This window comes from Gossypium arboreum, chromosome 7, assembly GCF_025698485.1.
Source record: "Gossypium arboreum isolate Shixiya-1 chromosome 7, ASM2569848v2, whole genome shotgun sequence".
Classification (NCBI taxonomy): Eukaryota; Viridiplantae; Streptophyta; class Magnoliopsida; order Malvales; family Malvaceae; genus Gossypium; species Gossypium arboreum.
The window spans coordinates 85,444,330-85,470,947 of record NC_069076.1 but is presented as its reverse complement, the minus strand read 5'-3'; the positions used below and the strand labels follow the sequence as shown (position 1 = coordinate 85,470,947).

Sequence of the window (26,618 nt, the reverse complement as noted above, 5' to 3'; positions counted from 1 at the left end):
TATTAAATTTAACACTTACCATTTGCATTTATTCGACGGATATGTGTTTATCATCGAAGCGAATTAATTCTCCGGCCATTGCTAACATGATCAATTTTTTTTTATTTTAAAAAATAAATTTAGAAAAAATAAAATTAGAACTTTTTTGAAAAAATTAAAGAGAGTTTTGAGAGGAATTTAAGAGAAATTTGAGAGATTTGAGAGAAATTTGAGAGAATATTGAAAGATTGAAGATTGAAAGGATTTAAGTGTGAAAAAAATGAATGGGGTCGGGGGTTTTATAGTTTTTTTTTGGACCGTTGGGGGGGTTACCAACGGTCAAAAAAGTAGCCATTGCTACTGTTCAAACACGGGGAAAGCGCTTCCTTGAGGAAGCGTTTTCCTGCTTTTTCCCCTGACAACGCGCTGACGTGGACGCATTTTGTAAAAACTGGCCCTTTCCAGTGAATAATTTTTGACCTGGCCCATTTCGGTAAATTTAAAAAAAAAAAGGGATTTTATTGGTAATTTGCCCGAAAGGAAAGTAAATATATTTTAAATTACCATCCTTACTTTTTACATAATTATATTACAAAAAGAAATTATAATTATTTTTTTGGTGAAAAACAGAAACAGAAAAACAAAGTTAAGAGAAACTAAGAGCCACTAAAAGCTTTATCCTACTGGATAGTCGTACCCACCACGTCAGGAGGGACTTTTAAAATCTGAAGGGCAGTTTGCCAAGAAAGACTGATCTTTTCCATATGGTCAGCAATTAAATTATGCTCTCTAGGCACATGCTTGATTTCCCACTGAACTTCAGCTTGCAACATTCTTTTGATTCTTCTTAGTAAAGTAGTACCAGAGTCCACATTTTCCTCCATATTCAAGGCCCTGACCACTTCTAGATTATCCGTCTAGATCCTTACTTTCTTAAACCTTTTGTTTAATAAAATAAAAGTGCCATCAAGAAGCTTCCAAAGGTGAACAACATCTGCCTAGATAATGCTTGAATCCTAATATCCAACTCCCATCTCTATCCCTAACCATACCACCTGCTGAGGCATTTCCGGAGGCTCTTGCCACTGCTCTATCCGTAAATAGATACACCAAATCTTGTGAAAAGTGATGAAGAATCACCGAAGAGTTTGGTCTATCCTTGTTCCCACGAGAAAAAGGCTCAAAATGATGAGCCCAACTGATCGAGGACTTGAGAACATCATGATCTGTCCACTTGATGTTTTGGAAGATGAACAAATTCCTATTCTTCCAGATTCTCCAAGAAATAAGACCAAAAAGACATGACCACGTAGTGCCCATATCCTGCATCTTAATATGACAACTAAGATTAGTAGAAAACCAAAATTGAAAGGGATTAGAAAAAAAACCTGGCTTGCTTTTCTAGAGGAACTACTAGCTTCCAAACATCATTGGCTGTCGAACAGTTACGAAGCACATGCAAGATGTCCTCCGTATCATGCCTACATTGCGGACACAAACTACTTTGCCCAATACCTCTCCTGACTCGTTCCGAATTAGTGAAAAGTCTCTGTTTAGCCACCATCCAAAGGAAAAGCCGAACCCTCTGAGGAACTTGGTATTTCCAAATGAACTTTCAAATGTCATCTTTAGGGTTCCAATAATTTTCCTTTAAAGCCTAATACGCACTTCAAACAGAAAAAGATCCAGAACCAGAGTGAGCCCAAATAATTCTATCTTCTACACCAGCCGGATGAGGAGGAGGAATACTTACAATACGTCTAATTAAGTCATCGGGTAACCAGATACGAAGCATGTCAACATTTCAAGAGTCGTCCTGAATCACCCAATCCTTCAACGTACTATCTAAATTAAGTCTATCATGGCCAGAGACATATGAGTAAAGAGACCCAACATTAGGTATCCATATATCTTTCCAGCCGCGGATCGTAGAACCATCTCCAACTAACCACATAAGATTCTCACAAAATAGGGGCTATACCTTAAAGAGAGATCGCCAAATATGAGAGTTGTTACTTCTATGAATTGAATCCGGAAGTTGATTTTTCAAACCATATTTAGCATGAATAACTCTAACCCATAAAGCATCCTTACGAGACACAAGGTTGAACCCAATTTTCATAAGAAAAGAATTATTTTGATCATGAAGCTGTCTAATACCTAGACCTCCGCAATATCTAGGGTAACAAATAGAGTCTTATCCAACTAAACCTGTTTTAAAATGCCTAACTGAACCTCCCCAAATAGACTGTTTAGTAATCCGTTCAATCTCATCACAAATTCCTTTAGGAACCAACAAGGACTGCATGAAATAGTTAGGAACAGAAAGTAGAACAGATTGAGCGAGGGTGATCCGTCCTGCCAATGAAAGTTTTCTAGCTTCCCAGTTATGAAGTTTGCTCATCACTTTGTTAACCAAAAAATTCAAAGTACTTTTAGTGACCCGGTCATGGAGAAGCGAAACCTCCAAATAATTTCCTAGGTTAGAAACTTTCTGATACCTAAACATCTAACTGATTTGATCACTTAAGCTGGTATCCACCCCTTTGGCAAAAAACATGTTGCTCTTCCTTACGCTAATCTTATGCCCAGAAAAGGCACAAAACCGATTAAGGATTTCCTTTAGCACAATGGCTTGATTCATCTCTGCCTTACAAAAAATGACAAGATCATCAGCAAAGAAGAGATGAGATAAAGTCGGCCCCAATCCGGATAACCGAATAGGTTGCCACCTACCGCTAGAAATCTCTGAACTAATCAGTTGGCCTAACTATTCCATACAAATGACAAATAGATAAGGCGACAGAAGACACCCTTGTCTAATCCCTCTATTTGGCTTAAAGAACTTAGAGGGAGCTTCATTCCATAGAATTTGCATAGTAGAGGAGGAGATAGCATCCATAATTACCTTCCTAAGGATCTCTAGGATTCCAGCAGCAACCAGGGAGGCATCAATGAAATTCCAACTAATCTTGTCATATGCTTTCTCAAGGTCTAGCTTAATGGCCATCCAATTCCTACCAGCTTTCCTACTTCGCATGGAATGGATGATTTCTTGCACAATGATGATATTATCTAAGATGCTTCGACTAGCAATAAAATCCGCTTGCTCAAGAGAAATGAAATTAGGAAACACCACTTTGAATCTATTGGCAATCACCTTCATCACTAACTTACACATAACTGAGCAGAGGCTAATTGGCCTAAATTAACTAAAATCCTCCGAGCTATTCTTCTTCGGAATAAACATGATAAGGGTGTTATTTAGATCCTTCTCAATACTATTACCAATGAAAATACTTGAACCCACTCACAGACTGCCCTTCCAACTAAGTCCCACTGACTTTGGAAGAAATACACATGAAAGCCATCACTCCCCGGAGCTTTCAACGGAGCCATATCAAAAAGGGCCTTCTTGATTTCAACATTCAACACCGGCTTTTTAAGAAAGTCAATATCATGGTCTTTAAGACGTGGAAAAGTATTCAAAGGAAGATCAGGCATGGGATTAGGAATTTTACCATACAAATTTTCAAAGAACCTGGCAGCCTCATCACTGAGGATAGACTGATCCGAACACCACTCCTCATTATTGATGCGTAAGGCCATAATGCGATTAAATTTCCTCCTTTGCAAAGTACGAGAATGGAAGAACTTGGTATTACGATCCCCAAACTGGAGCCAGTCACATCTCGCCTTTTGCCTCCATAAAAGTTCCTCATGATTAAGGACACTCTCCAATTCATCACGAACCTCCATCTCTAAATTAACAAGTCTCCTAGAATTCGACTGGTCCATAGCCTTTTGGATATTCCCAAGTGATCTCAGAAGCTGTCTTTTCCTCATACCAATAAAGCCATAGACAAACTTGTTCCAATTTTTAACATGTGAGGTAAAATCAGATAAAGAATCCGCCATATTACCCGAGAATCTCCACTTTTCCACAACCAATTCTTTAAAATTTGTGTGCTTCGTCCATCCTGCAAGAAAATGAAACAGTCTCCCTCTCAGGGAACTAAATTCAGGATTAGAATTTAAAAGAATAGGTTTATGATCCGATTTGATACGAGAGAGGTGATAAACCAGAGTCTGTGGAAACGTAGAGATCCAACCATCATTAGTCAGAGCTCGATCACGTCTCTCTTGCGTATTACCTCTTTGACAGGTAAATGATGGACCAATAAAACCAAGATCCTGCAAGTTACATGAATCAACAAAATTACCAAAAAGTTTACATCTCTTACCAATGGAGCGATCACTTTTTTTATCCTTATCAGAAAAGATGGCATTAAGGTACCCCAAAATTACCCAAGGCAAAGGATCTTGAGGCAAAACCTCTAACAACTCCAACTAAAGTGGAGATGATTATTGCCCTAAATACGTAAAAGCATGAACTGGGGATGATTATGAATAATATTAATGGATAAAGAATCCTTCCATCCAACCTAAATGCCACCAAAAAAACCAACAGACTCAATACGATGAGAAAAATCAAAACCCAATTTTTCAAAGATAGAATAAGCTTTTTTACCACTTACTCTCGACTCCAAAAAAATACAATGTCAGGATTATATTCTAAATTATACTCACGAAAAGTGTGGAGAAACTTACTACTCGAACAACCTTGGCAGTTCCAAGAAAAAATAGAAAGATTAGAATACATAAAGAATTAAAATAAAATAGTAAAAATAATAATAATAATAAACCACAATAACAACCAAACCAGAAAAAAACTAGGCAAAATTAATTACTATTATCTTCCCTACTATCACCTGTAACAGGGTCAGAACTCTAAGGAGAGGAAACAGACTGGGCCAACCTAGACATAGAATCACTTAAAGAAATTTTTGAAGAATTTTTATTTTTATTACTAATACCTTTCCCATAAGGGATTTTATTAATTTTCCTAGTGGCCTGGAACCCCATTTTTTGCTCCCCGATAATTTCCCCATATTCTTGCTTTTACTAGCAACCGTATTCAATGGAGAGGCCTTTTTTAAAATGGCATCTTCAAGTGACCCTTTTACTTTAAAAGAAACAGCAGTATGTTTGGAAACACTTAATCCATCTTGGGAATTCACAACATGTACTTCTATTGGTTCTATCGCTGAAGAAACAAGTTTCGAAGTCAATGTAGAAACCCCATTTAAAACCTTCTTCTGGTTATCAAAAATAGGATTAATATGCGTTGAGTTAACAGGAGTTGAAATAAAATTAGAGACTTGTGATTTATTGAAATTTAAGTAATTCGAAGGGTTAAAATTAGGAACCGAAATAGGCGTAATAATACTCACTGGTTCGGTGGACATAACATCCGAAATTGCGGCATTAGGGCCCGCCTACTTAGTGACCTAAAAATGGTTAATTATTGGTGGGTCAGAATTCTACTTGCTAGCAGATGGCATAGTTACTCCAAGGCCCAAAACCCCTTCCTCAGACTTTCGACCCACTTCTCCATTATAATCTGAAAATAAAATTGAAAGGCCCAGCATCCATCAAAACTTCCCCCAATCGCATATACCTATTAAAATTAGGGCTTCCCTGATATACGAGCTTCTGCTTTCCTTCCAATACCGCAGCTTTAAAATTCTCCTGAAAATCAGCCTCCTTCCTTTCTTTTCTTTTATTCTGCTCTTTTCCCAAAACAGTCATACCTTCCATATTAGCCAAGGTACCAAATCTAGACCCTGATTTCCCTTTCTCCTTAGTATCCGTTTTGATTGGAATAGTATTCCGAGAATTTCATCGATTTTCCTTTCGACAGCCATCCATGGACCGTACGCCACCGATTCACCTCCTTCCCCCTTCTCCATTGATGTGTTGTTCCCTTGAATCTTCTCCAAGCCAGAAATCAGTTTCATCGAAACACATAGCTCCTTTGTATGGCCATACTCTCCGCAGGTGAAACAAATGGTCGGTAAAGCTTCATATTCAACCCTCTGATTTCTACCATTAACAAGAACTTGAGCAATCAAAGGTTTGTCCAAATTAATATAAACTACCATTCTAGCGAACCTGCCTCTAGTCCTGCTATCAATATTAAAGTCCAGTCGAACTACCTTCCCAATGGTACCTCCAATTTCGTCAATAATTTTTCTCTTGTATAAAAAAACAAGGAGACCTGATAACCTTATTAATACCAAAACAATGCTTGGGTAAGATTGAGAGGGATTAAAATCTTTTGTCCAAGGTTGAACTGTCAAGTATTGGCCATAAATCATCCAAAGACCTTGGGACAGAGCTTTGGTATAATCATCAATAGATTGAAATTTTACCAGATAATATCAGTTCTCAATATCCATAAGATGGAATGGCTTGATAGGGTTCTAAAGACTGCTAATTAGGTTATTAAGGACCCCATATCCAATGTTTCTCCCAAGTAATTTAATTACTACTTTAAGTTCCATTTCTTTGAAGAGGGTTTTTTAAATCCTCTCAGAAAAATCAATGGCAGGAATACCATTGACAATAGATCTGCGAATGTCTCCTTCAAAAAAATCTAAGTCATCATCAGTGTCGACATTAGGAGAATCCATCTTTACTTTATCAATCGCTCCAAGATTACCCCCCAGAAGTTTGTCATTCCAAGATATCATTAGCTCGAACCAGAGTCCACCACCATATCAGTATCTTGCTCATCAATTCTTTCTTTGAATCGAACTTTCTTGGTTATATGGTCGGCATATGACCGAGCCTCATCTCCATCACCTATAACCAGATGAGAAGAAATGTTACTAGAGTTCAGAGAGACTTCTTCCATAGCCTTTACTAGGAAATTGTTTTAAACGATCAAACTATTTATTTAATTATAATTATAATTATTTCAATCATTTCCTTTCATTTTCATAGTATAACCAAACAAAAATGGTTAAATTCTGTTTCTTTTTCTTTCATTTGCATTATTAATTTTAATAATCCAAACTTAACCTTCTTTTCTTTTACTTTCATTTTCTTTCTTTTCCTTCACAATTATTAATTCAAAAGTGTAAAGTCAATATTGTAGGTTGATTACTTAACATGTTCAGTATGATCATTAACGTTATGTTTGATTAATCGAAGAATTAATTACCTTAAGCTCGTAATTAAAGATGTTATTATCGTAAACTAACAACTAATATATATACATATATATTTTTATCATTCTCAATTTATTTCTCTCGTCCACTGCACATATTCCCCAATGGTTTAATTTATTTATCCTACCCAATGTGTAAATTTCTCATCGAAGTAACTCACCTTTGCATCTGATTTGTCAATGATGGGCCAAAAGCTAGGCTTGGTTCGCTTTGGCTATGTTGAAAATTAGCCTACCATGCTGCTGTGATATTTTTGGCTAAAATGCATACAGCACATGAAGCTACTGTAATATCTCCGGATGAAGTAGCACAAATGTTACAAGGCTGTTTAGCTGTAATATCTCCGGATGAAATAAGTGATTTTTGATTTTTTTTTATTTTTTTTAGGTGCTGATAATGTAATCAGATTTTGTGCAAGTTAACTTTTTATAGTCCCAATGCTGACTAGTTTAGGCGGCTTGTTTATGTGTACAAGCAATGTTTTTAAAGTTACTAGGCTGCTTCTGATAGTAGGTAGAAATAAGTGATGTAGTTGGCTATAAATGTAATGTTTTTCTTATTGAAAAATTAAGCATAACGAAGCATATCAGATTGCTTCCTTGCTGCACGTTTGTGAGCAAGTAAATTTTTTCTTACTTTCTTGTTTTGTGTCCTATATTTCCTCCTCTACTCAGTTTTCTTTTTTTTTTTTGTTGCTGTCAAAATCCCAACATGGTATCGAGAGCTTTTATGATCTTTGAGGGTCTTTGGAATTTTTGCTTCTGCTGTTAGAAAGGCAATGAGCCGTTAAAGTCTGTCACTTTTGTTTCTGCTTCTACTATTTTTTATGAAAGACAAGAAGCTGTTAAAGCCTGTCATCTTTGAAGGCTGCTTGTAGAGAAGACAGCAATAGCTCAACCCTATGATACTCCCAAGCAAGTTTGAATAAGCTGAATGAGGAGTTTCAAGGAAAGTATGTGAGCTCAGCAAAAATGTGCAAGCTGCAAGCTCAGCGAGTAGTAAAGTTGCTAGCTTGTTGCACAGTAAGCAAAGTGCGAGCCTGTCAAAGTGAGAGCCTGTCGAATTGCAAGGCGAAGAGGAGGACGGTCTAAATGCAAGCTCGAGAGGTGCAAGCCAAAAATGGCAGACTGAAGGCAAGCAAACTATACTTGTAAGTTGTTTATGCAAGAAGAAGTAGGACTGTAATTAGGACTGTAATGAACAAGAGAACAAGGCAAGATGTGTTGTCAACTAAGGCTGTGAAGGAGGAGAAGACTCCATTTGCCAAGGTTGAAAATGAAATGCTTGTGCAGGGTTAGCTTGAAACAAAGCATTTTGAGACTGCCAAGCTTAAATTTTTTTGAATGATTTGTATTTGCAGCATGGAGTCCAAGGAGGAGTGTTGAAAATTGGCCTACCATGCTGCTGTGATATTTTTGGTTAAAGTGCATGCAGCACATGAAGCTGCTGTAATATCTTCGGATGAAGTAGCACAAATGTTACAAGGCTGTTTAGCTGCAATATCTCCTGATAAAGTACGTGCTTGCAATTGTGAATATTACAGCACGTATGCTTGCTAGTTGTTTAGTTACTTTGTTAAGTTACTTAGTTCAAAATGAACTAAATTAGTATTGTTTTGATATATTTTTAGGTGCTGATAATGTAATTAGCTTTTATGCAAGTTAACTTTTTATAGTCCCAATGCTGACTAGTTTAGGTGGCTTGTTTATGTGTACAAGCAATGTTTTTAAAGTTTCTAGGCTGCTTCTGATAGTAGGTAGAAATAAGTGATGTAGTTGGCTATCAATGTAATATTTTTCTTATTGAAAAATTAAGCATAACGAAGCATATCAGATTGCTTCCTTGCTACACGTTTGTGATCAAGTAAATTTTTTCTTGCTTCCTTGTTTTGTGTCCTATATTTCTTCCTCTGCTCAGTTTTCTTTTTTTGTTGCTGTCAAAATCCCAACAGGCTAGGCTATGGTAGGAGGCTTGCTTACGATGATGATTCCCAAAGCAAAAGCTATGTCGAGGTAGTCTAGATTGGCTTACGGATATTTGGTTTTGGATCACATTGGATACTTGGTTAAAAAGGTAAAGTCTTTTTTTTTCTTTTGAAGGTAAAAGGGTAAAGTCTTATCTTTTGGATTTTTCAGGTAAATTATAAGAATAGTCACTCAATTATGCATTTGGTTTTATTTTAGTTACCTAATTGTTAATTATTTTTATTCAATCACTCAACTTTTTAAAATTAAATATTTTAGTCACTCTCTCGTTAGTTGCATTAACTAATAATGAAAGTCTAACGTAGGGTTTTTTACTTATAAGTGTTAGGTGCAATGATAAAACATATTGCACTCTCAATGGAAAAACAGGGTTCAAACTTTGAAGATGATATTGTTGGGAGAGAAAACCACGAACCCCGAACATGAACTGTAAAACAGACATGAAAAATATAAAAAAATGTAGGAATTTTTTATTGGTCTAATAACAAATTTAGCCCTCCAATGACTATAAATCCTATCAATTTGATTGTAAATCTAAAAAATTCAACAAATTTAACTCTTAATGTTTACAAAAATTATCATTATAGTTATTTTTACACATTCTATCGGGATAACTATATACATATTTTTCATTCTATAATTTGCATTTGACCTAAATCTCTCTTCCTTTAATCTTAATCTTAAGGTACTTGGATTAGCTTTCTTTCAAATTTGGGGTTTCCTAATATTTGTGTTTTCATGGGACGCTTGATTTCTAATTGATAAAAGTTATACAACTAGTTGTCTTGGGGAGTTTCTTTCTTCCATTGTAAATTTTAACTGAGAGCTAATACTTATAAATTTTAGGAAAAGGAATAGTGAAATTGGAGTAAATTTTCATCTGGCTTCATCTTAAGTTTATGATTTTTTACGTTTTGGATTCCAAGATTTTGGAGGATTGATTATTTTAGTAGGGAAACCTAACAAGCGAGTTGATAGTAAACTCATCTTTGTTTGAAGGAAAATTTTAGGGTTATTTGATTTTTTATTTTTTATTTATATTTTTTATTTTTAAATATATTTTTATCAAAAATAATTTTTAAAATATATTCTTTTTAGAATTTTAGAATTAAAACTAAACTTTTTTAATTGCAGGATAAAAGATTTATATATATATATAGCATAAAAATATTTTTAAAAATTACGAATTTAAAATTAGTTACAAATTAATTACCAAAATAATATATTTTCTATATTAGAGTATGCAACACCAATAAAAATATATCAATCACTATATAAATATTAAAAATAATTAAACATGATGTTTTATACAAAAGGAGTCGCATACCATCAAAGCGACACCCTCTCAAAAGAAAAATATTTTTTTAATTATGTTAATTTTATGTTAAAATATATTATAAGTTTATGTCCTTATCGAAAATTTAGAATTTAATCACTTACTTTTATTTTCAAGAGTTTAATCTTTTTATTTTTAAATTTCAAAATTTAAGTTCAACGGTTAACATTGTTATTTTTTATTAAATTTGGTACTATCACATTTTAAAATAAAAGTTAACATAATTTATTTTATGTAAAGAAATTTTTTATTTTATATGTTAATTTTTTTCCTTTTTTATCTTTATGTTTTTTTTTTGTTTCTTACTATTCTTTATTTTAAAGTTTGAAATAAAAGTTAACATAAGATTTTATTTTAAATTTTGAAATAAAAATGTCAAGATTAAAATTTATTAATAGTAAAAACCAATAATAAAATCAAATTTTTAATTTAAAAATATCAAAGCAACAAATTTAACAAAAAGAAAAACATGATTAACAATTGGATCTTAATGAATTTTGAAATTTGAAAAATAGAGACTAAATTCTAAATTTTGAAAAATTCATAAACTTATAGCATATTTTTAACTTCAAATTAAAATTTTAATAAAAATTTAAAATTAATTTTAATATTTGTATAATTATTACGGGTCTTTTATTTGTGTTGCACAATTCATATGCGGCACTGTAATTTATTGTATAAAACATGGGATTTTGATAATTAATTTGTAACCCATGTTATTTTGTAATTTATTATTATTATTATTATTATTATTATTTATATTAAAAATCAAGTATTAAATTTGTTGAATTTTTAGATATAGGATAAAATTTATAGAATATGAAAGCATGGGAGGCTAATTTTATTATTAGACCAATAAAAATATATGTTAAACTTTTGTTATTGAGTTAACAATAACTAATAGGAGAGTGAACGAAAATATTATATATTAAAAATATATATTTATAAAATTATGGATGAACTATTCAATTGGTTATCCAACTTTTAAGGCGCTTTCATTTTGATTATACAAAAAAAAAATATCCTCACAATTTTATCACCTAACTTTTAGAGCATTTTCATTTTAGTCAATCAAGCGTTAAATCTTTAACGGTGGTTGGTTGTATAGGTCACATCATGTTTTTACGTTTATTTTGGCCACTCAACTTCTAAGTCGCTTCCGTTTGGTCACAAAAAAAATCCTTTTTTAATTATTGATCAAGGTACAAAATATTAATTTGTGAAAAAAGCGATACAAACTAAAATAATGCATTAAAAATTTATCATATTATACTTGCTTACCCCCTTGCGAAAGTTCTAAATTTCTTTTAGTATTGAAATTTTAAATGTCAAAATATCAAAACCAATTAAATAAATTGTTGGAAATTTTGTATCCTTTGATTGTGCCAGACAATTTGTTACTATAATATTAGTATTAATTAATTTAATCTCTGTGACATCTTTAATGTGCAATCAACTTGATATAATAACAGGTCGGGTTAGGAATATTAGAGAATTAAAAAAGAAGAAGAAAGATCTAATAGGAATTTTAGAGCAATAGAATAGAAAATAGTTAGAGCAAGAAGAAAATTAGAAATATTTTCGAGATGAGAAAAATTAATTCGAGGTAATCACTTAATTGTAAGAGAATGGAAAATGATGGGGCAAAAGTACGAAAATCAAAGGCTTGAGATAATTACATTGAATTTGAGGGAAAAGGAGGAAGGACTAGAAGTGAAATTTTACCAAAATAAAGCATGAATCATGCATAGTATTGTAGAGAAAGTTGAAGAGTTAAATAGTAATTACTTAAATTATATAACTATGAAGAAGCTTAATGATTAAGGATAAAATTATGTGGAATAGTGATTGGTGGACTACATTGCAAATCATTATTTCGATTATTTAATTAAGAGCTATTTTAGTATAATTATGTAGAAAAGATGAGAAGAACCCTTCATCTTTCATATATGCTTCACGTCATTCACCAAAACCATCCAACCCAACTTTGTCTTTTATAACAATTAGGTCCTTCCACCATTTTTAAGCTTTTCTAAGCTCAATTTCTTTCATGTTTCCTTAGCAAAATAAATAAAGGAACCTAGTAGTCATCTTAGTTTCATGAAAAGAGAGGCAATATTTGTATTGGAAGTGAGAAAAAATAAGGACTAGATTGTGATTTTAAGAGATTAAGGTAAGGGATGATAAGTTCTTCATGAATTCCTGGTAGTTTCATTAGTTAAGCACAAATATGTTATTTAATTATGATTTTAACAATATTAAAATGAAAAAATAAGAAAAGAAAAGAAAAGGAATTAGAAGATCAAATTGAAGACAAAGGAAAAGGAGCAGCCAAAGAGTAAAAAGAGAAGAAAATACTCCATTCAAGCTTTGGTTGTAAGTATTTCAAGGATTTTATCTCATTTCTTTTAGATTTAAACTATAAAGTATGTTATTTAGTTAATTAGTTATAAATATGTTGTTATAATAGAAAATGACTAACTTTAAAGAAAATAGAACATATCACAAGGACATTAATAAGGACAAAAAGAAAAATAGATGTGACCTACATTAAAGTATATATATTGTGAATGTAAAATGTGCAGTAAAATCATATATTCTTTGAAATTTATGACTTCAAGGACTAAGTTATAAGATGTGAAAAGTTGAATTGATTTTGTTAAAGCTTATGTAGACAAGATAAGAACTACTAGGATATTAATGGCATGCCATTATGGAAATTTAGCACACTCTTTGTTCTATTTAAGAACTCTGGTGCTTTTCTATTCTGATAAGCACTACAGTGTTTTTCTGTTCTGATAAGCACATTGGTGTTGTTCTGTTCCGTTAACACACTCGGTGCCCTTTGTATCTGTTCCAAATATCCTAAGTGCTCAATTTAGTCTACAATGGGCTAAGAAAGACAAACGAGACATCTGGTAAGTATGGTTAACAATGAATGGGGTAAGTGGTTTAAAAGCTATAAGTTGATAAAAATTATTTATTTGGATTAATATGAAGAATGAAGTAAACTTATTCATGTGCTTGTAATTAATATTATTATATTTTAGAAATAAGATTTAAATTCTTGTAGTACTTACTAAGCCGTCACAAAGCTAACGCGTTTCTTGCCAACGCGTAGGTAAAAGCTTGTTTTGACGAACTAGGACAGTGATTGATGGCATCGTATCTTCTAGCTTGAAAGAGAGTAGGGCTTAATATTTTGGTTTTAGATATGGCATGTACATAGATATAGTCGATTCAAATGAAATGTATTATTAGACCTAGTTGTAAATTATGAATACTTGTGTTAATATTATGAACTTTGTTATAATTAAAAGATATCACGATGAGTTATTTGATTATTGAGTTAGAATTGAAAGTTTATATGATTGAATTGTATATTTGGTTGATATACTTGTGAATTGAACAGGGGATTAAAGTGATAAGAAATTTGAAAGTGCAGAAAATCGTGATAAAGTATCGATACGAAAACCCAAAGCTTATTATCGCAAGATTGGTTGGATTAACATCGAAGAAGTTCCATCACCAAATTTTAGGATGACTTTCACGTTACTTCAATTCACGATGATGTCGGTCAATTTATAAATAAAGAAACAACAAAGAGAATTCCAATCACTTTTGCCATCTATTTCTTCTTTTATATGCACTTCAAACATCTTAAGGATAAAAAACAATAATACGAACCTTGCTTGCGGACCAAGAGTAATGGAATTCCAACAACAGAATCCAAGTATTCTGATGCTACCATGGTTAGCTTAAGGCCACATATCACCCTACCTTCAGCTTGCCAAGAAACTTTCCGCCAGAAATTTCATCATATATTTTTGTTTAACTCCCATCAATCTAGATTCCATAAGAAAAAGTGGTAATGTTCAAGTTGAGTCATCTTCAATTCAACTCATATATCTTCACCTTCCTTCACCATCACAACTGCCTCCACATCACCACACCACCAGAAGTCTCCCTCCTCACCTCTTCCCTTTTCTCATACCAGCCTTTGATGCAGCAAAGCCTAATTTCTCTAATATCTTGAGTACCCTTAAACCCAATTTAGTGATCTATGATTTTTTGCAACCATGGGCTGCAGCAGCAGCTAATGAGCAAGATGTTGAATCTGTCATGTTCTTAACCACTGGTGCCGATGGTATCTCCTCAGCGGTCCATTATTTTAAGAACCCCAACGTGGAACACTCTATCCAAGAGGCTGAACTCAAAAAATATATTCTCCAATGGTTTGGTGGTACTGAAAATGGTGTTAGAAACAAAGACAGATTTTTGGAATGCTTGGAAAGATCTTCAAACATGGTGCTGATCAATACCTCACGAATGATTGAAGCTTAGTACATTGATTATGTGTCTATTTTAGTGGGGAAACAGACAGTTCCTGTTGGACCCCTTGTTCAAGAATGTGGCAACAGAAAGGAAGATGTTCATATCATGGAATGGCTTGGAAAGAAGGAACCTGGTTCAGTTGTGTTAGTTTCCTTTGGAAGTGACCTTTTTATTTCAAAGGAAGATATGGAGGAGATAGCTATGGGGCTAGAACTTAGCAAGATTTGTTTTATATGGGCTGTGAGATTTCAAGGTGGATATAACATGTTTTATTGGAAGGCTTTTCAAAGAGATTTGAGGAGAGGGGTTTGATGGTGCAAAAATGGGTTCCACAAGCAAAAATACTTAGCCATTCAAGCATAGGTGGGTTTGTGAGTCATTGTGGGTGGAATTCAACACTAGAAGGCATCATCAATGGTGTACCAATCATAGCAATGCCAATAAAAAATGACCAGCCCTTTCATGCCAAGGTGGTGACAGAACTGTTGAAAAGTCAAATAAGGTAAGTGTTGAAAAGTCAAAAATGGTGGGAGGTGCAATTGGCACCGAAAGAAAAAAAATAGTTGGCAAGTTGTTTAAAGTTGAAAGGGATAATTGCAATTTTGGTCCCTAATTTTTAGGCCATTTGCAAGTTAGTCCCTAAACCTCAACTACAAATAGGCCTAACCATTTCTCAATTCAACTATCCCAACCAATCTTTCTCTCTTAGTTTTCTCTCTTCTCCCATTTGAGAATTCTTAAAGAATTCTATTTGTTTGTAATATTTTGGAGATAGTAAAGTTATCATCTAGTGTTAGTGCCCGAGGACGTTGGTATAATTTACCGAACCTCGTTAAAAATCTTGTGTTCTTTCTTGTCTTATTTTTCTTTCAATATTTGAGGGTATAATAGTAGTATTTAATTGTGCTATTAAATTACGATAGAAGGAATATTCTGACTAAGGAAAGACTTGGTATTTAAGAGATCCTTGTGATCCACCTCTCTTTCTTGGGAATTGAACTTTGTGTGATTTTTTAGTACAATAATTTACACGCTTCCGACCCTATTGGAACTACAAGTGGTATCAAGAGCCGAAGGTTAATCGTAGTATGCTCTGTGGTTGTAGTTTAAACTGATCTTCCACATCAGAAAAGATTTCCTTAGGTATATTGAAAGATTATGGAAAAAATGGTCGGTGTAGGAGCTTCAACATCGTCCATATGGACAAGACCGACAATTGCAAATGCAAGATTGGCCGTGGAGATCTTTGATGGCACGGGCCATTTTGGTATGTGGCAAATGAGGTTCTAGATGCCCTTTTTCAGCAGGGTTTAGACATTGCCATTGATGAAGAGAAACTAGATGATGTACAGGAGAAAGATTGGAAGGCGATCAATCGGTTAGCATGTAACACAATTCGATCATGCCTTTCTCGAGAGCAGAGGTATGCTTTTTCAAAGGAGACTTCTGCAAATAAGTTGTGGGTGGCACTTGAAGAAAATTTTTTGAAGAAAAACAGTCAAAGTAAGCTCCACTTGAAGAAAAGACTGTTTCGCTTCACTTATGTCCCAAGTACCACAATAAATGATCATATCACCAAATTTAATCAGTTAGTCACTGATTTGCTAAATACGGATGAGACATTCAAAGATGAAGATTTGGCTTTGATGTTGTTGGGGTCACTTCCTGAGGAGGTTGAGTTCCTAAAAACTACTCTACTTCATGGCAGGAATGATATATCTCTGAGCGAAGTTTGTGCGGCCTTATACAGTTATGAACAGAGAAAGAAGGACAAACAAAAAAACTTAATCAAAGATACAGAAGCTTTAGTAGTCCGAGGTCGTTCATACACTCGGAAGAAAACTCAGAAAGGGAGATCAAAGTCAAAGTCCAGACTCGGGAAAGATGAATGTGCCTTTTGTCATGAGAAAGGCCACTGGAAGAAAAATAAGCTGAAGAATAAGGGAAAAGCTGCTGTAGATGCTTGTGTTGCAAAGCATGATACTAGTGACTCTGAACTATCACTGGTTGCATTATCATTGTCGTTCCATTCAGATGAGTGGATATTAGATTCGGGTTGTACCTATCATATGTCCCCTAACCGGGAGTGGTTCTCTGATTTAGTAGAACTAAATGGAGGAGTTGTTTATATGGGCAATGACAATGCCTGCAAAACTGTTGGGATAGGTTCAATCCAATTAAAGAATCAAGATGGATCAACCGAGTTCGATCGATGTTGATGCGTGCCCGGTTTGAAAAAATCTCATCTCATTGGGAGCCTTGGAATCCAATGGTTCGGTTGTTACTATGAGAGATGGGATTTTGAAAATGACATCCGCACACTTGTGATATTGAAGGGCATCGGGAAAAATAACTTGTATTACTACCAAGGTAGTACAGTTATTGGAGCGATCCAACGCAGACTTCCTAAGTAACAAAGAATTGGACTCAATGCGGTTGTGGCATATGAAGTTGGGACATGCAATGAAAAATCCTTGCAAATTCGCAAAGCAAGGATTGTTGAAAGGTGCAAAGGCTTGCAAATTAAAATTTTACGAGCATTGTGTTCTGGGAAAGCAAAAGAGAGTGAAATTCGGCACTGCTATCCATAATACAAAAGGTATTTTGGAATATATTCACTCAGATGTATGGGGGCCTTCCAAAACACCTTCGTTGGGAGGAAAACACTACTTTGTTACTTTTGTTGATGACTTTTTCAGAAGAGTTTGGGTGTATACCATGAGAACTAAGGATGAAGTGCTTGGAGTTTTTCTTAAATGGAAAACTATGATCGAAAACCAGACTGGCAAGAAAATCAAGCGGCTTAGGACGGACAATGGAGGGGAATATAAAAGTGATTCGTTCTTCAATGTGTGCCAAGAGTATGGTATTGTTCGACAGTTCACAGTTAGGGATACACCACAGCAGAATGGAGTGGCAGAGCGTATGAATCGAACATTCTTTGGAGAAAGTTCGATGTATGTTGTCCAATCTTTGGGTTGGGCAAGCAATTTTGGGTGAGGTTGTGACATACGCCGCCATCTTGTTAATCGCTTGCCATCATCTGCATTAGAAAGAAAAACTCCTATGGAGGTATGGTGCGGAAAACCGGCTCTGATTATGATTCCTTACATGTGTTTGGATCCACTGCATATTACCATGTGAAGGAGTCAAAGTTAGATCCAAGGGCAAAGAAAGCTCTCTTTATGGGAATCACTTTTGGAGTGAAGGGATTTCGTCTTTGGTGCTTAAGCACAAAGAAAATGATCTGTAGCAGAGATGTTACCTTTGATGAATCTGCCACATAGAAAAATGTAGCAGATGAAGATATTCAAATAAGCGATACTCCACAGCAGGTGGAGTTTGAGCAGATGGGGATTTACCCAGTTAATAAGTCTAATTCTCCAGCCACAATGGAGGAATTAGAGGTTGAAGAGGTTCTGACCCAAGAACCATTAAGTACACCAGAACCAGTTGCAGTTGTAAGGCCACGGAGAGAAATTCGTAGACCTGCTCGATTTACTGATATGGTGGCCTACGCCCTTCCCATTGTTGATGATGATATTCCTATCACTTATCAAGAAACAATGCAAAGCTTAGAAAGTGATAAATGGAAAAGCGCCATGGATGAAGAAATGCAGTCTCTCCGGAAGAACAATACTTGGGAGTTGGTGCAATTACCGAAAGGTAAAAGGGCAATCGGATGCAAGTGGGTATTCGCAAAGAAAGATGGATCTCCTAGCAAGAAAAATATTCACTACAAGGCAAGATTGGTAGCTAAAGGCTACGCTCAGAAGGAGGAAATTGACTACAATGATGTATTTTCCCCTATTGTGAAGCATTCCTCCATTAGAATTTTGTTGGCCTTGGTAGCACAGTTGAATTTGGAGCTAGCTCAACTTGATGTTAAGACGACTTTCTTGTATGGTGAGTTAGAAGAGGAGATCTATATGACTCAACCCGAAGGCTACACAAATGCTGGTGGTAGAAATTGGGTTTGTAAGCTGAACAAATCGCTATATGGATTGAAGTAATCCCCAAGGCAGTGGTACAAGCGATTTGATAGCTTTATGAGAAGGCAGAAGTACACAAGAAGCAAATATGACAATTGTGTGTATTTGCAGAAGCTGCATGACGGATCTTTCATTTATCTACTATTGTATGTTGATGATATGTTAATCACTTCGAAGAGCCAAAAAGAGATAGATAAGCTGAAGGCTCAGTTGAATCAAGAGTTCGAGATGAAAGATCTAGGTGAGGCCAAGAAGATTCTCGGCATAGAGATAAGTAGAGATAGACAGAGAGGCAAGCTTTGTTTAAATCAGAAGCAATATCTGAAAAATATATTACAATGTTTTGGTGTAAATGAAAACACAAAACATGTAAGTACCCCACTTGCTTCTCATTTGAAACTTAGTGCTCAATTATCTCCGAAAATTAAAGAAGAAAGAGAATATATATGCTAGTGCAGTTGGGAGTTTGATGTATGCGATGGTGTGTACGAGGCCTGACATTTCACGAGCTGTTGGAGTTGTGAGTAGGTATATGCATGATCCTGGAAAAGGACATTGGCAAGCTGTGAAATGGATTCTACGGTATCTTCGAAAAATCGTAGATATTGGTTTAATTTTGAGCAGGATGAAGCACTTGGTCGGGTTTGTAGTTGGATATGTTGATTCCGACTTTCTTTGGTGATTTAGATAAACGTCGCTCAACTACGGGTATCTGTTTACTCTTGCTAAAGCCCCAGTGAGTTGGAAGTCTACCTTACGATCTCTGATGGTGTGTCTACTACAGAGGCAGAGTATATGGCAGTTACTGAAGCTGTTAAGGAGGCTATTTGGCTTAATGGATTGTTGAAAGACTTGGGAGTTGTTCAAAGTCACATTAGTCTATATTGTGACAGTCAGAGCGCTATTTATTTAGTGAAAAATCAAGTCTATCATTCAAGAACCAAGCATATCGACGTAAGATATCACTTTAAAGGGAAGTCTTTGAAAAGGAAAATTCTACTTGAAGATTCCGACAGCAGATAATCCCGCAGATATGATGACCAAGGTGGTAACAACAATCAAGTTTAATCATTGTTTGAACTTGATTAACATATTGAGAATTTGAACACCTTCAGGTATATGGCGCTCGAGAGCGCATTTGGAGGCACTACAAAAGATAACTTTATCGAATTTGGGGAGTTGAAGGAAATGTGTGAAGATGTGATTATCCTAATCAAATCTTCAAGGTGGAGATTGTTGAAAAGTCAAATAAGGTAAGTGTTGAAAAGTCAAAAATGGTGGGAGGCGCAATTGGCACCGAAAGAAAAAAAATAGTTGGCAAGTTGTTTAAAGTTGAAAGGGATAATTGCAATTTTGGTCCCTAATTTTTTAGGCTATTTGCAAGTTAGTCCCTAAACCTCAACTATAAATAGGCCTAACCATTTCTCATTTCAACTATCCCAACCAATCTTTCTCTCTTAGTTTTCTCTCTTCTCCTATTTGAGAATTCTTAAGGAATTCTATTTGTTTGTAATATTTTGAAGATAGTAAAGTTCTCATCTGGTGTTAGTGCCCGAGGACGTAGGTATAATTTACCGAACCTCGTTAAAAATCTTGTGTTCTTTCTTGTCCTATTTTTCTTTCAATATTTGAGGGTATAATAGTAGTATTTAATTGTGCTATTAAATTACGATAGAAGGAATATTCTGACTAAGGAAAGACTTGGTATTTAAGAGATCCTTGTGATCCACCTCTCTTCCCTGGGAATTGAACTTTGTGTGATTTTTTAGTACAATAATTTACACGCTTCCGACCCTATTGGAACTACAAGAACTTGGTGTGGGTATAAAGGTGCCAAGAGAGAATGGCAAGCTTAAAAGTGAGGAAATTGTTAGGATTATCAATGAAGTAATAGAGAAAGAAGGGGGGGAAATATTGAGGACTAGAGCCAAAGAGGTTGGCCAAAGATTGAAAGGAGAAGAGGAAACAAATGTAGCAATGGACCGAATACTGCAGCTTATGAAACCAGCAAAGACTACATAACTATAAGCTAATGAAATCACAGATCAATCAAGCCTCTAGGAAACAGAACTCATCTATGTAATTTCCCTTTTTTTGGAGAGGGGGTTCAAATAAAAACATGGAACTATTTGGTGACATTGCATGTTCTGCTGTCATTGCTAGCAGACCATAGCAAATGCTTTAGATTGTCGGCAGATTCTAGGTTCCGAAAAAAACAAAATCGGCCAGGGATAATAAGTTGATACGTACTTTGCTGTAGCATGAAAGTCAGTGTCTCAACATATATATTTTGGTAGATAAAAACAGCCTAAGGAGAAAATAATACACTAATTTTTTAAAAAAGTAACATAATTCGTTTTAATTAAGCTTTCTAGCAGATTGTGGGTGTTCTTCAAACCAATGAATTTAAATTTGTCGCTATACACTTGGTCATATGATCAGCAATCGTATTTTGGGATCTCGGAATATAATGAACAACGACCTTCCAGTTTCAACTCAACAAACGATAAACAAAACGTAAATCAGCCAAGTATATAAAGAATTTAATATCTTGGTATGGAATTTTAAAGGTAACAATTTAGTTTCAAAGTATTTATACTAGAAGTCGAATTACAATTTTATCTTATTTACTTAAAAAATTAATAATTTAGTCATTACATGTTAAAAAAAAGGTAAATTAGTTTTTTTAGTTAAAATTTTCATCCAATTTTTACTGTAAAAAACCGATGTGATTGACAGAATAAGCAGATAATTACACATGGTGTATCAGTGTACCTCATATAGACATATAATTAAGAACCAAATTTTAATAGCAGAAATGAATAAAATTTAAAAAGAAAAAAAAAAGACAAATTTACTTTTTTTATATAACCTATAAAAACTAATTTATTCAAAGGATGGTAAAGGGAACTAAACAGCAGTTTTACTGAAATCCCGAAGCTTCTAGGCAGTGTTAGAATGTATAAGACGAGCTCAGCTCTGAAATCATACTCTTCTAACTTGTCTTGCACATATAACTCCCTTTTTATAGATAAAATATACTTAGCTGTCCAAATTATTTAGTTTCTTTTAACATAAAATATTTAGTAATTTTAAAATTCGATGAAAAATATTTAAAAATAAAATAAAATAAAATAATATAGGACTTCCAAAACATTTTTAAAAATTAATTTCTAAAAGAATATTCAATGTTACATCTGTGAGGCACCTACTTAAGTCTTGATTTTGCTTTCCTTATTTTTCAAAGGAGTTTCGCTTTCTATTCCTTTTTTTAAGCATGACCGACAATGAAGTTTCGCATTGGCAATATGGTCTGTAAGCTTTTTATTTTCCCTCGTGGGCTAAGATCCCATCTCTATCGTCACTAATACGATATATATAGAAAACCAACTTATCATGTTCTTGGATTTTCCTTTTGATTTTATCTCTACAAAGAACAAACCCAGATCACATCATAACAATAATGGAGATTGAAAATTTTTTATTCTTTGATCTGTTGAACGCATGTACATCCCCATTGGGACCTTTGGTTTTTTATCTAAAACGAAAAAACCAAGCCCCAAGATCAATAAAACCAACTTCAGTTTCTTTTTTTTTCTTTTTTTTTTTGGTTCTAACAAAAGTGAAATGATTTACTGGGGACGACCGGAGAAAGTTCATAGAAACCAAAGATGTTTTCGGTTGAAGAAAAAGAAAGTTTTATCGTCTGGAAGATCCGAACATTTGATCGAGAAGGATAAGTAGAGCCATGGCGGAGTCCGTTGTGATATATCCCGGCCAAACAATAAGGCGGAAGACGTCGGTTCCAAAGGCGACACCGCCAACAGCTTCTTTCCGCTTGATTTCGGCTACTAACCGCCTCTTATCATCGAAAACAGCGCAATTTCGTTGCGAATACGAGCCTTCAATCTCGTACATGATGTTATTCCGACTGTTATTGTTGCCGGAGCTAACGTAAGCCAAGCACTTGCTTAAGATATTCACTGATTTCTTAACGCAAAGTCGGGGCTTCTCCATGGATTCTCCCTCGTAAACCAGCCAACTATCACCGAGGCTCATTTTCTGACGATACCCAAACATAGCAACATCAGTAAAACTGCAACTAATTAACTAATAATAGATTTAACCATTTTAAACTGATGTTTTACCTTGCGGCGGATAGTGAGGAGAGGGTTGCCACTGGCATCCATGAGAAGGATCTCACCCTTATTGCCTTCCATGTAATTATCGACCCTGAAAACCAAGTCACCTTTAGAATCGAACACCGTGAAGCCATTACAGTTGAAAAGCAATGACTTTTTCCAAACGGTTAGAATCGTCTCCTCACTTGTTTCACCCGCCGATAACAGCTTATTCTGCCGTGGCTGTTTCTCCGAGATGGCATCACCGATGGTAAAACTAGCGTTGGGAAAAACCTTTGTCATTCGTGTAAAAGGTTCCAGCCTTGAGAACAATAAGATTACGAGTCAACCGACACTAAAAGATCAACTCAAAGAGATGATACAAAAAAAAAAAAAAAGAACCTTGGGGAATTGATCTTTGCTTAGGTGAATGAGTTAGACTAAAAGGCAGTGCGTGCATATATATATATATGAAGGGTTAGAAAATGGCATTTGGAGGGAGAGAAAAGAGGCGCACCAATTGGGTTTAGGTTAGAAAAGTCTAGCACGAGTGTGCCTTCATTATTTCCATGACGTCAAACCTGCAATTGATTGGACGACGAAAATAGTTGAAAAAAGTAGCTAGGCTGCCAACTCGATATTATGTGATAAATTCCGGAGTGGGAATTTGGTGGATAGAAAAATAATATTACAATTTGATGATGTGGTTTAATTATGTGGCTCGAAATTTGTTGTTGATTTATGAGAATGAATGAAACAAATTTTCTAAAAAATGATAAAATTAAAAATATAAAAAATTAAAAGAAGGTTGGATGAAAATTGTAATTATAAGGAAAAGAATAAATCTTAGCCTCCAAACCCTATCTTGAGCATTGAAATGTAGGAGATATATTACTATAATAGAATAAAGATAAAATTTGTGGCTCAAAACTAGTTAGCGGTGAGACTTGTCCTTTAGGCAATGCTTTTGCGTTAGATATTTATTTTGGCTTTGACGACGATTTCGCTGATTTTATTAAACAAGAAATTTAAATGGGGACAGGACGGATTTGGGCGACTGTGACTCCCTCCATTGCCAGGAGCCATTTTTATTATTTATTATTATCCGCGTCCGTCCTCTCCACCCTTTTTTTCGTGAGATATTAACTTTTATAAATCCAAAATTATATTAGGAATAAATACAAGGACGGTTTGGTTTTGTTTTGTTTTGTTGTTTATGTAATTTATAATCTAAAGAATAATATTTTTTTATACATATACATGAAGCATTGAAGGTTAGAGGCAGTGTTCCAAGATTTTCACCCTTTCGAGAAAGATGAATAAACTTAGTCAAACCCTAAACTCAATTGTGGTCGAGATGATCATCATCATATTAAAATATATAGAGTCAAACATGGAATTAAATTTTGAAGCAACTATGAATATACGAAAATGGAGGAAGAGACTTATGTCTATATCACTATAATTAGGCATTCAGAGTTTCTTTTCTTTCTATGAAAGGCATTAAGAATTTTCTTTGCAGATATCAGTACATTGTTTGATGAGGAAACTCTACAAATAACCTGCTAATTCTCCTATTTACTACATGCATATTATATTCATGTCTTTTCCTTTTTATTTTATTTTTTAAAAAACTAATTTTGTTAACCAATGCGATTAATAAAGAAGAAAAGATGGTGGTTGTGATTGTCATTTACCCTTGATTGAGACCGAGAGACATTAAATAAAGTGTCTGGTAAATTTGTTTGATGAAATAAATTTAGATAAAAGGAAGAAGAGGAAGAAGGTCAAGTGGTTTCTATATCTTAGTCCCCTTCCTCAGGTGTTGTGGTGAGCTTATATTCGAGATACAAAAGACTCTGCGCATCTTGAATCCTACTGATAGTAGAATTAGATGTTATTTCCTTATAGTGGAGGTGATCTATGGCTTTTTAAGGAAAATCAAACAATCAATAAATCTAAGATCCCACGTATGTAGATATATTAACTTATAACTTATAATTTGCTCATTGATGACACATGAAGGGACACAGAGAGAAATATAACAAATTTTATATTTAATTTCTAATCAAATATGAATATTTATTTTATAAATTCTTAAATATATATATCAATCAAATAAATATATTACACGTAGAAAGATCCAAATAAAAAAGATTAATTAATAATAAGTTAACATAGCTTACCTAACAAAAAAAATCAAAATCAAAGGAAGAGAGAGGCTTAATGTTTTACTTGACTAATTTAACTAAACCAGCTTGTTCTTTAGTGTTTACTAACAACTTGTAATATATAATATATACATATGAATACATATAGTTTGAGTTATAGTGTAGGACATAACAGGCAATGACATATCATGAAGTTAGCTTGGCTGTCCCTGCCATGAAAAATAATTTACAGATTTAAGAGAACAAAGCATTTGGAATATGCCCTTTGTTTTTCCTAAGCAAATATCCAAAACTTCACTTTCTACATATTGGCTCGTTTATATAAATTATGCTTATATACAAAACTAACTCTTCCTATATAGGATGTTTTATACAAATTAGGGTTATATATAAAATTAGTCTTTCTGATATTTTATTTTTCAATTTAGTACCTAATGCTTCTTCTAGAAACTTGGAATTGAGTTGAAAATTTTGAATTTGAATTTTTAAATCCTACTTCGTTTGGATGTCCATTAAAAAAAAAATTAGATTTGGAAAAATCTAACTTGATCAAACTTAAAATTTGAATTCCATTTAAAAGTTGGAACTTGTAAAATCCAAATCAGTATAAAAGCAAAACCATTATTATAAATTGATAGTGAATATTCAAAAATACATTAATGATTGTTAATAGTTTAAAATATTGATAAGCAATAGTATTTTATTGTTTAGAAAAATCTAACAAATTATAATTATTGATTAAATAGTTGTATTGTAAAAACTTAACTTTTGAACCTTATTTTATAATGCCATAACCTTGCAAAACAACATAATTCTATTAAAGGGTATTTCATTAAAAGATATATCCCTATATAAAAGTGTATCTCATGGAAATATGCAATTATTGGATGTCTTTGTAAAGGGTTTTTCTATTAGTCATGTTGGGATTTTTTACTTAATGGAGAATTTCAAGTTGTACTTCATTCGTGTAGGGTGTCTTTCAGTTTCATAAATAATGTTTTTTTTTCTATACAATGCCTACAAACTACTCACAATCTCACCCAACCCTTAAATAGGAGGATAATGCACTTCAGTACACTCGAACCCACAACCTCTTGCATTGGCAATAATATCGATGTCAATCGAGCTAAGACTTTATTAGCTTTTCAAGTCATTTTCACTATTATGTTTGAAGTGTTGAGAGTTTTGTAGTATTCTAGAGGCATATTAAGTCCTCAATGAAAATGTTCTATACGCTTGAAGACCATCATATTTTACTAACATTAATTTTATCTTTTCTTGCTATTGTCTCTATTTATTTTTTAATAATTTTAAGAATTTAATATGATTTTCATATGAGATTTAAAATTAAGACAATAATAGCGAACAAAATAAAAATAATAGTTTATAACCAAAATGATTGTTTTAAGATCGAGTCTAAAGCTAGAATTGTAAATTGCAAATATTGTTTGATCTTTGGTTACTATGATAAATAAGTCAACTAATTATTTCAATTTATTGTTCGAATCTTATTTCATGTTAAGAATGCAATTTTATTAATTGATAAATTCTGAAAATTGTATTAAAATGGACAAATTTTCTTTTAATTGTCGAATAAATTTTTTGTGGTGGCAAAATTAATTT

At 33.9% G+C, this 26,618-nt stretch overlaps 3 protein-coding genes and 1 long non-coding RNA gene across 4 annotated transcripts; 2 read left to right on the top strand and 2 right to left on the bottom strand.

Annotated features, from left to right (window-relative positions):
- Positions 1-945: 945 nt before the first annotated feature.
- On the bottom strand, positions 946-5,288 carry LOC128295438 (uncharacterized). The gene is made up of 8 exons (XM_053031017.1): positions 5,274-5,288; positions 4,857-5,138; positions 3,280-4,173; positions 2,888-3,139; positions 2,494-2,749; positions 2,191-2,337; positions 1,805-1,923; positions 946-1,302 (listed from the first exon to the last, which is right to left on the bottom strand). The coding sequence occupies exons 1-8, from the start codon at positions 5,286-5,288 to the stop codon at positions 946-948; spliced, it is 2,322 nt and encodes a 773-aa protein (XP_052886977.1).
- A 204-nt stretch (positions 5,289-5,492) lies between these two features.
- On the top strand, positions 5,493-9,290 carry LOC128295199 (uncharacterized). Its single transcript, XR_008285541.1, has 3 exons — positions 5,493-8,323; positions 8,416-8,569; positions 9,007-9,290. It is a non-coding gene; the product is annotated as an uncharacterized LOC128295199 (long non-coding RNA).
- Positions 9,291-14,084: 4,794 nt separating this feature from the next.
- On the top strand, positions 14,085-15,023 carry LOC108477951 (flavanone 7-O-glucoside 2''-O-beta-L-rhamnosyltransferase-like). The gene is made up of 3 exons (XM_053031016.1): positions 14,085-14,109; positions 14,227-14,684; positions 14,757-15,023. Exons 1-3 carry the CDS (start codon positions 14,085-14,087, stop codon positions 15,021-15,023), a joined length of 750 nt encoding a protein of 249 aa, XP_052886976.1.
- A 6,936-nt stretch (positions 15,024-21,959) lies between these two features.
- Positions 21,960-23,439, bottom strand: LOC108483623 (protein LURP-one-related 8-like). The gene is made up of 2 exons (XM_017787118.2): positions 22,852-23,439; positions 21,960-22,765 (listed from the first exon to the last, which is right to left on the bottom strand). The coding sequence occupies exons 1-2, from the start codon at positions 23,125-23,127 to the stop codon at positions 22,403-22,405; spliced, it is 639 nt and encodes a 212-aa protein (XP_017642607.1). The 5' UTR covers positions 23,128-23,439; the 3' UTR covers positions 21,960-22,402.
- Between the last annotated feature and the right edge of the window lie 3,179 nt (positions 23,440-26,618).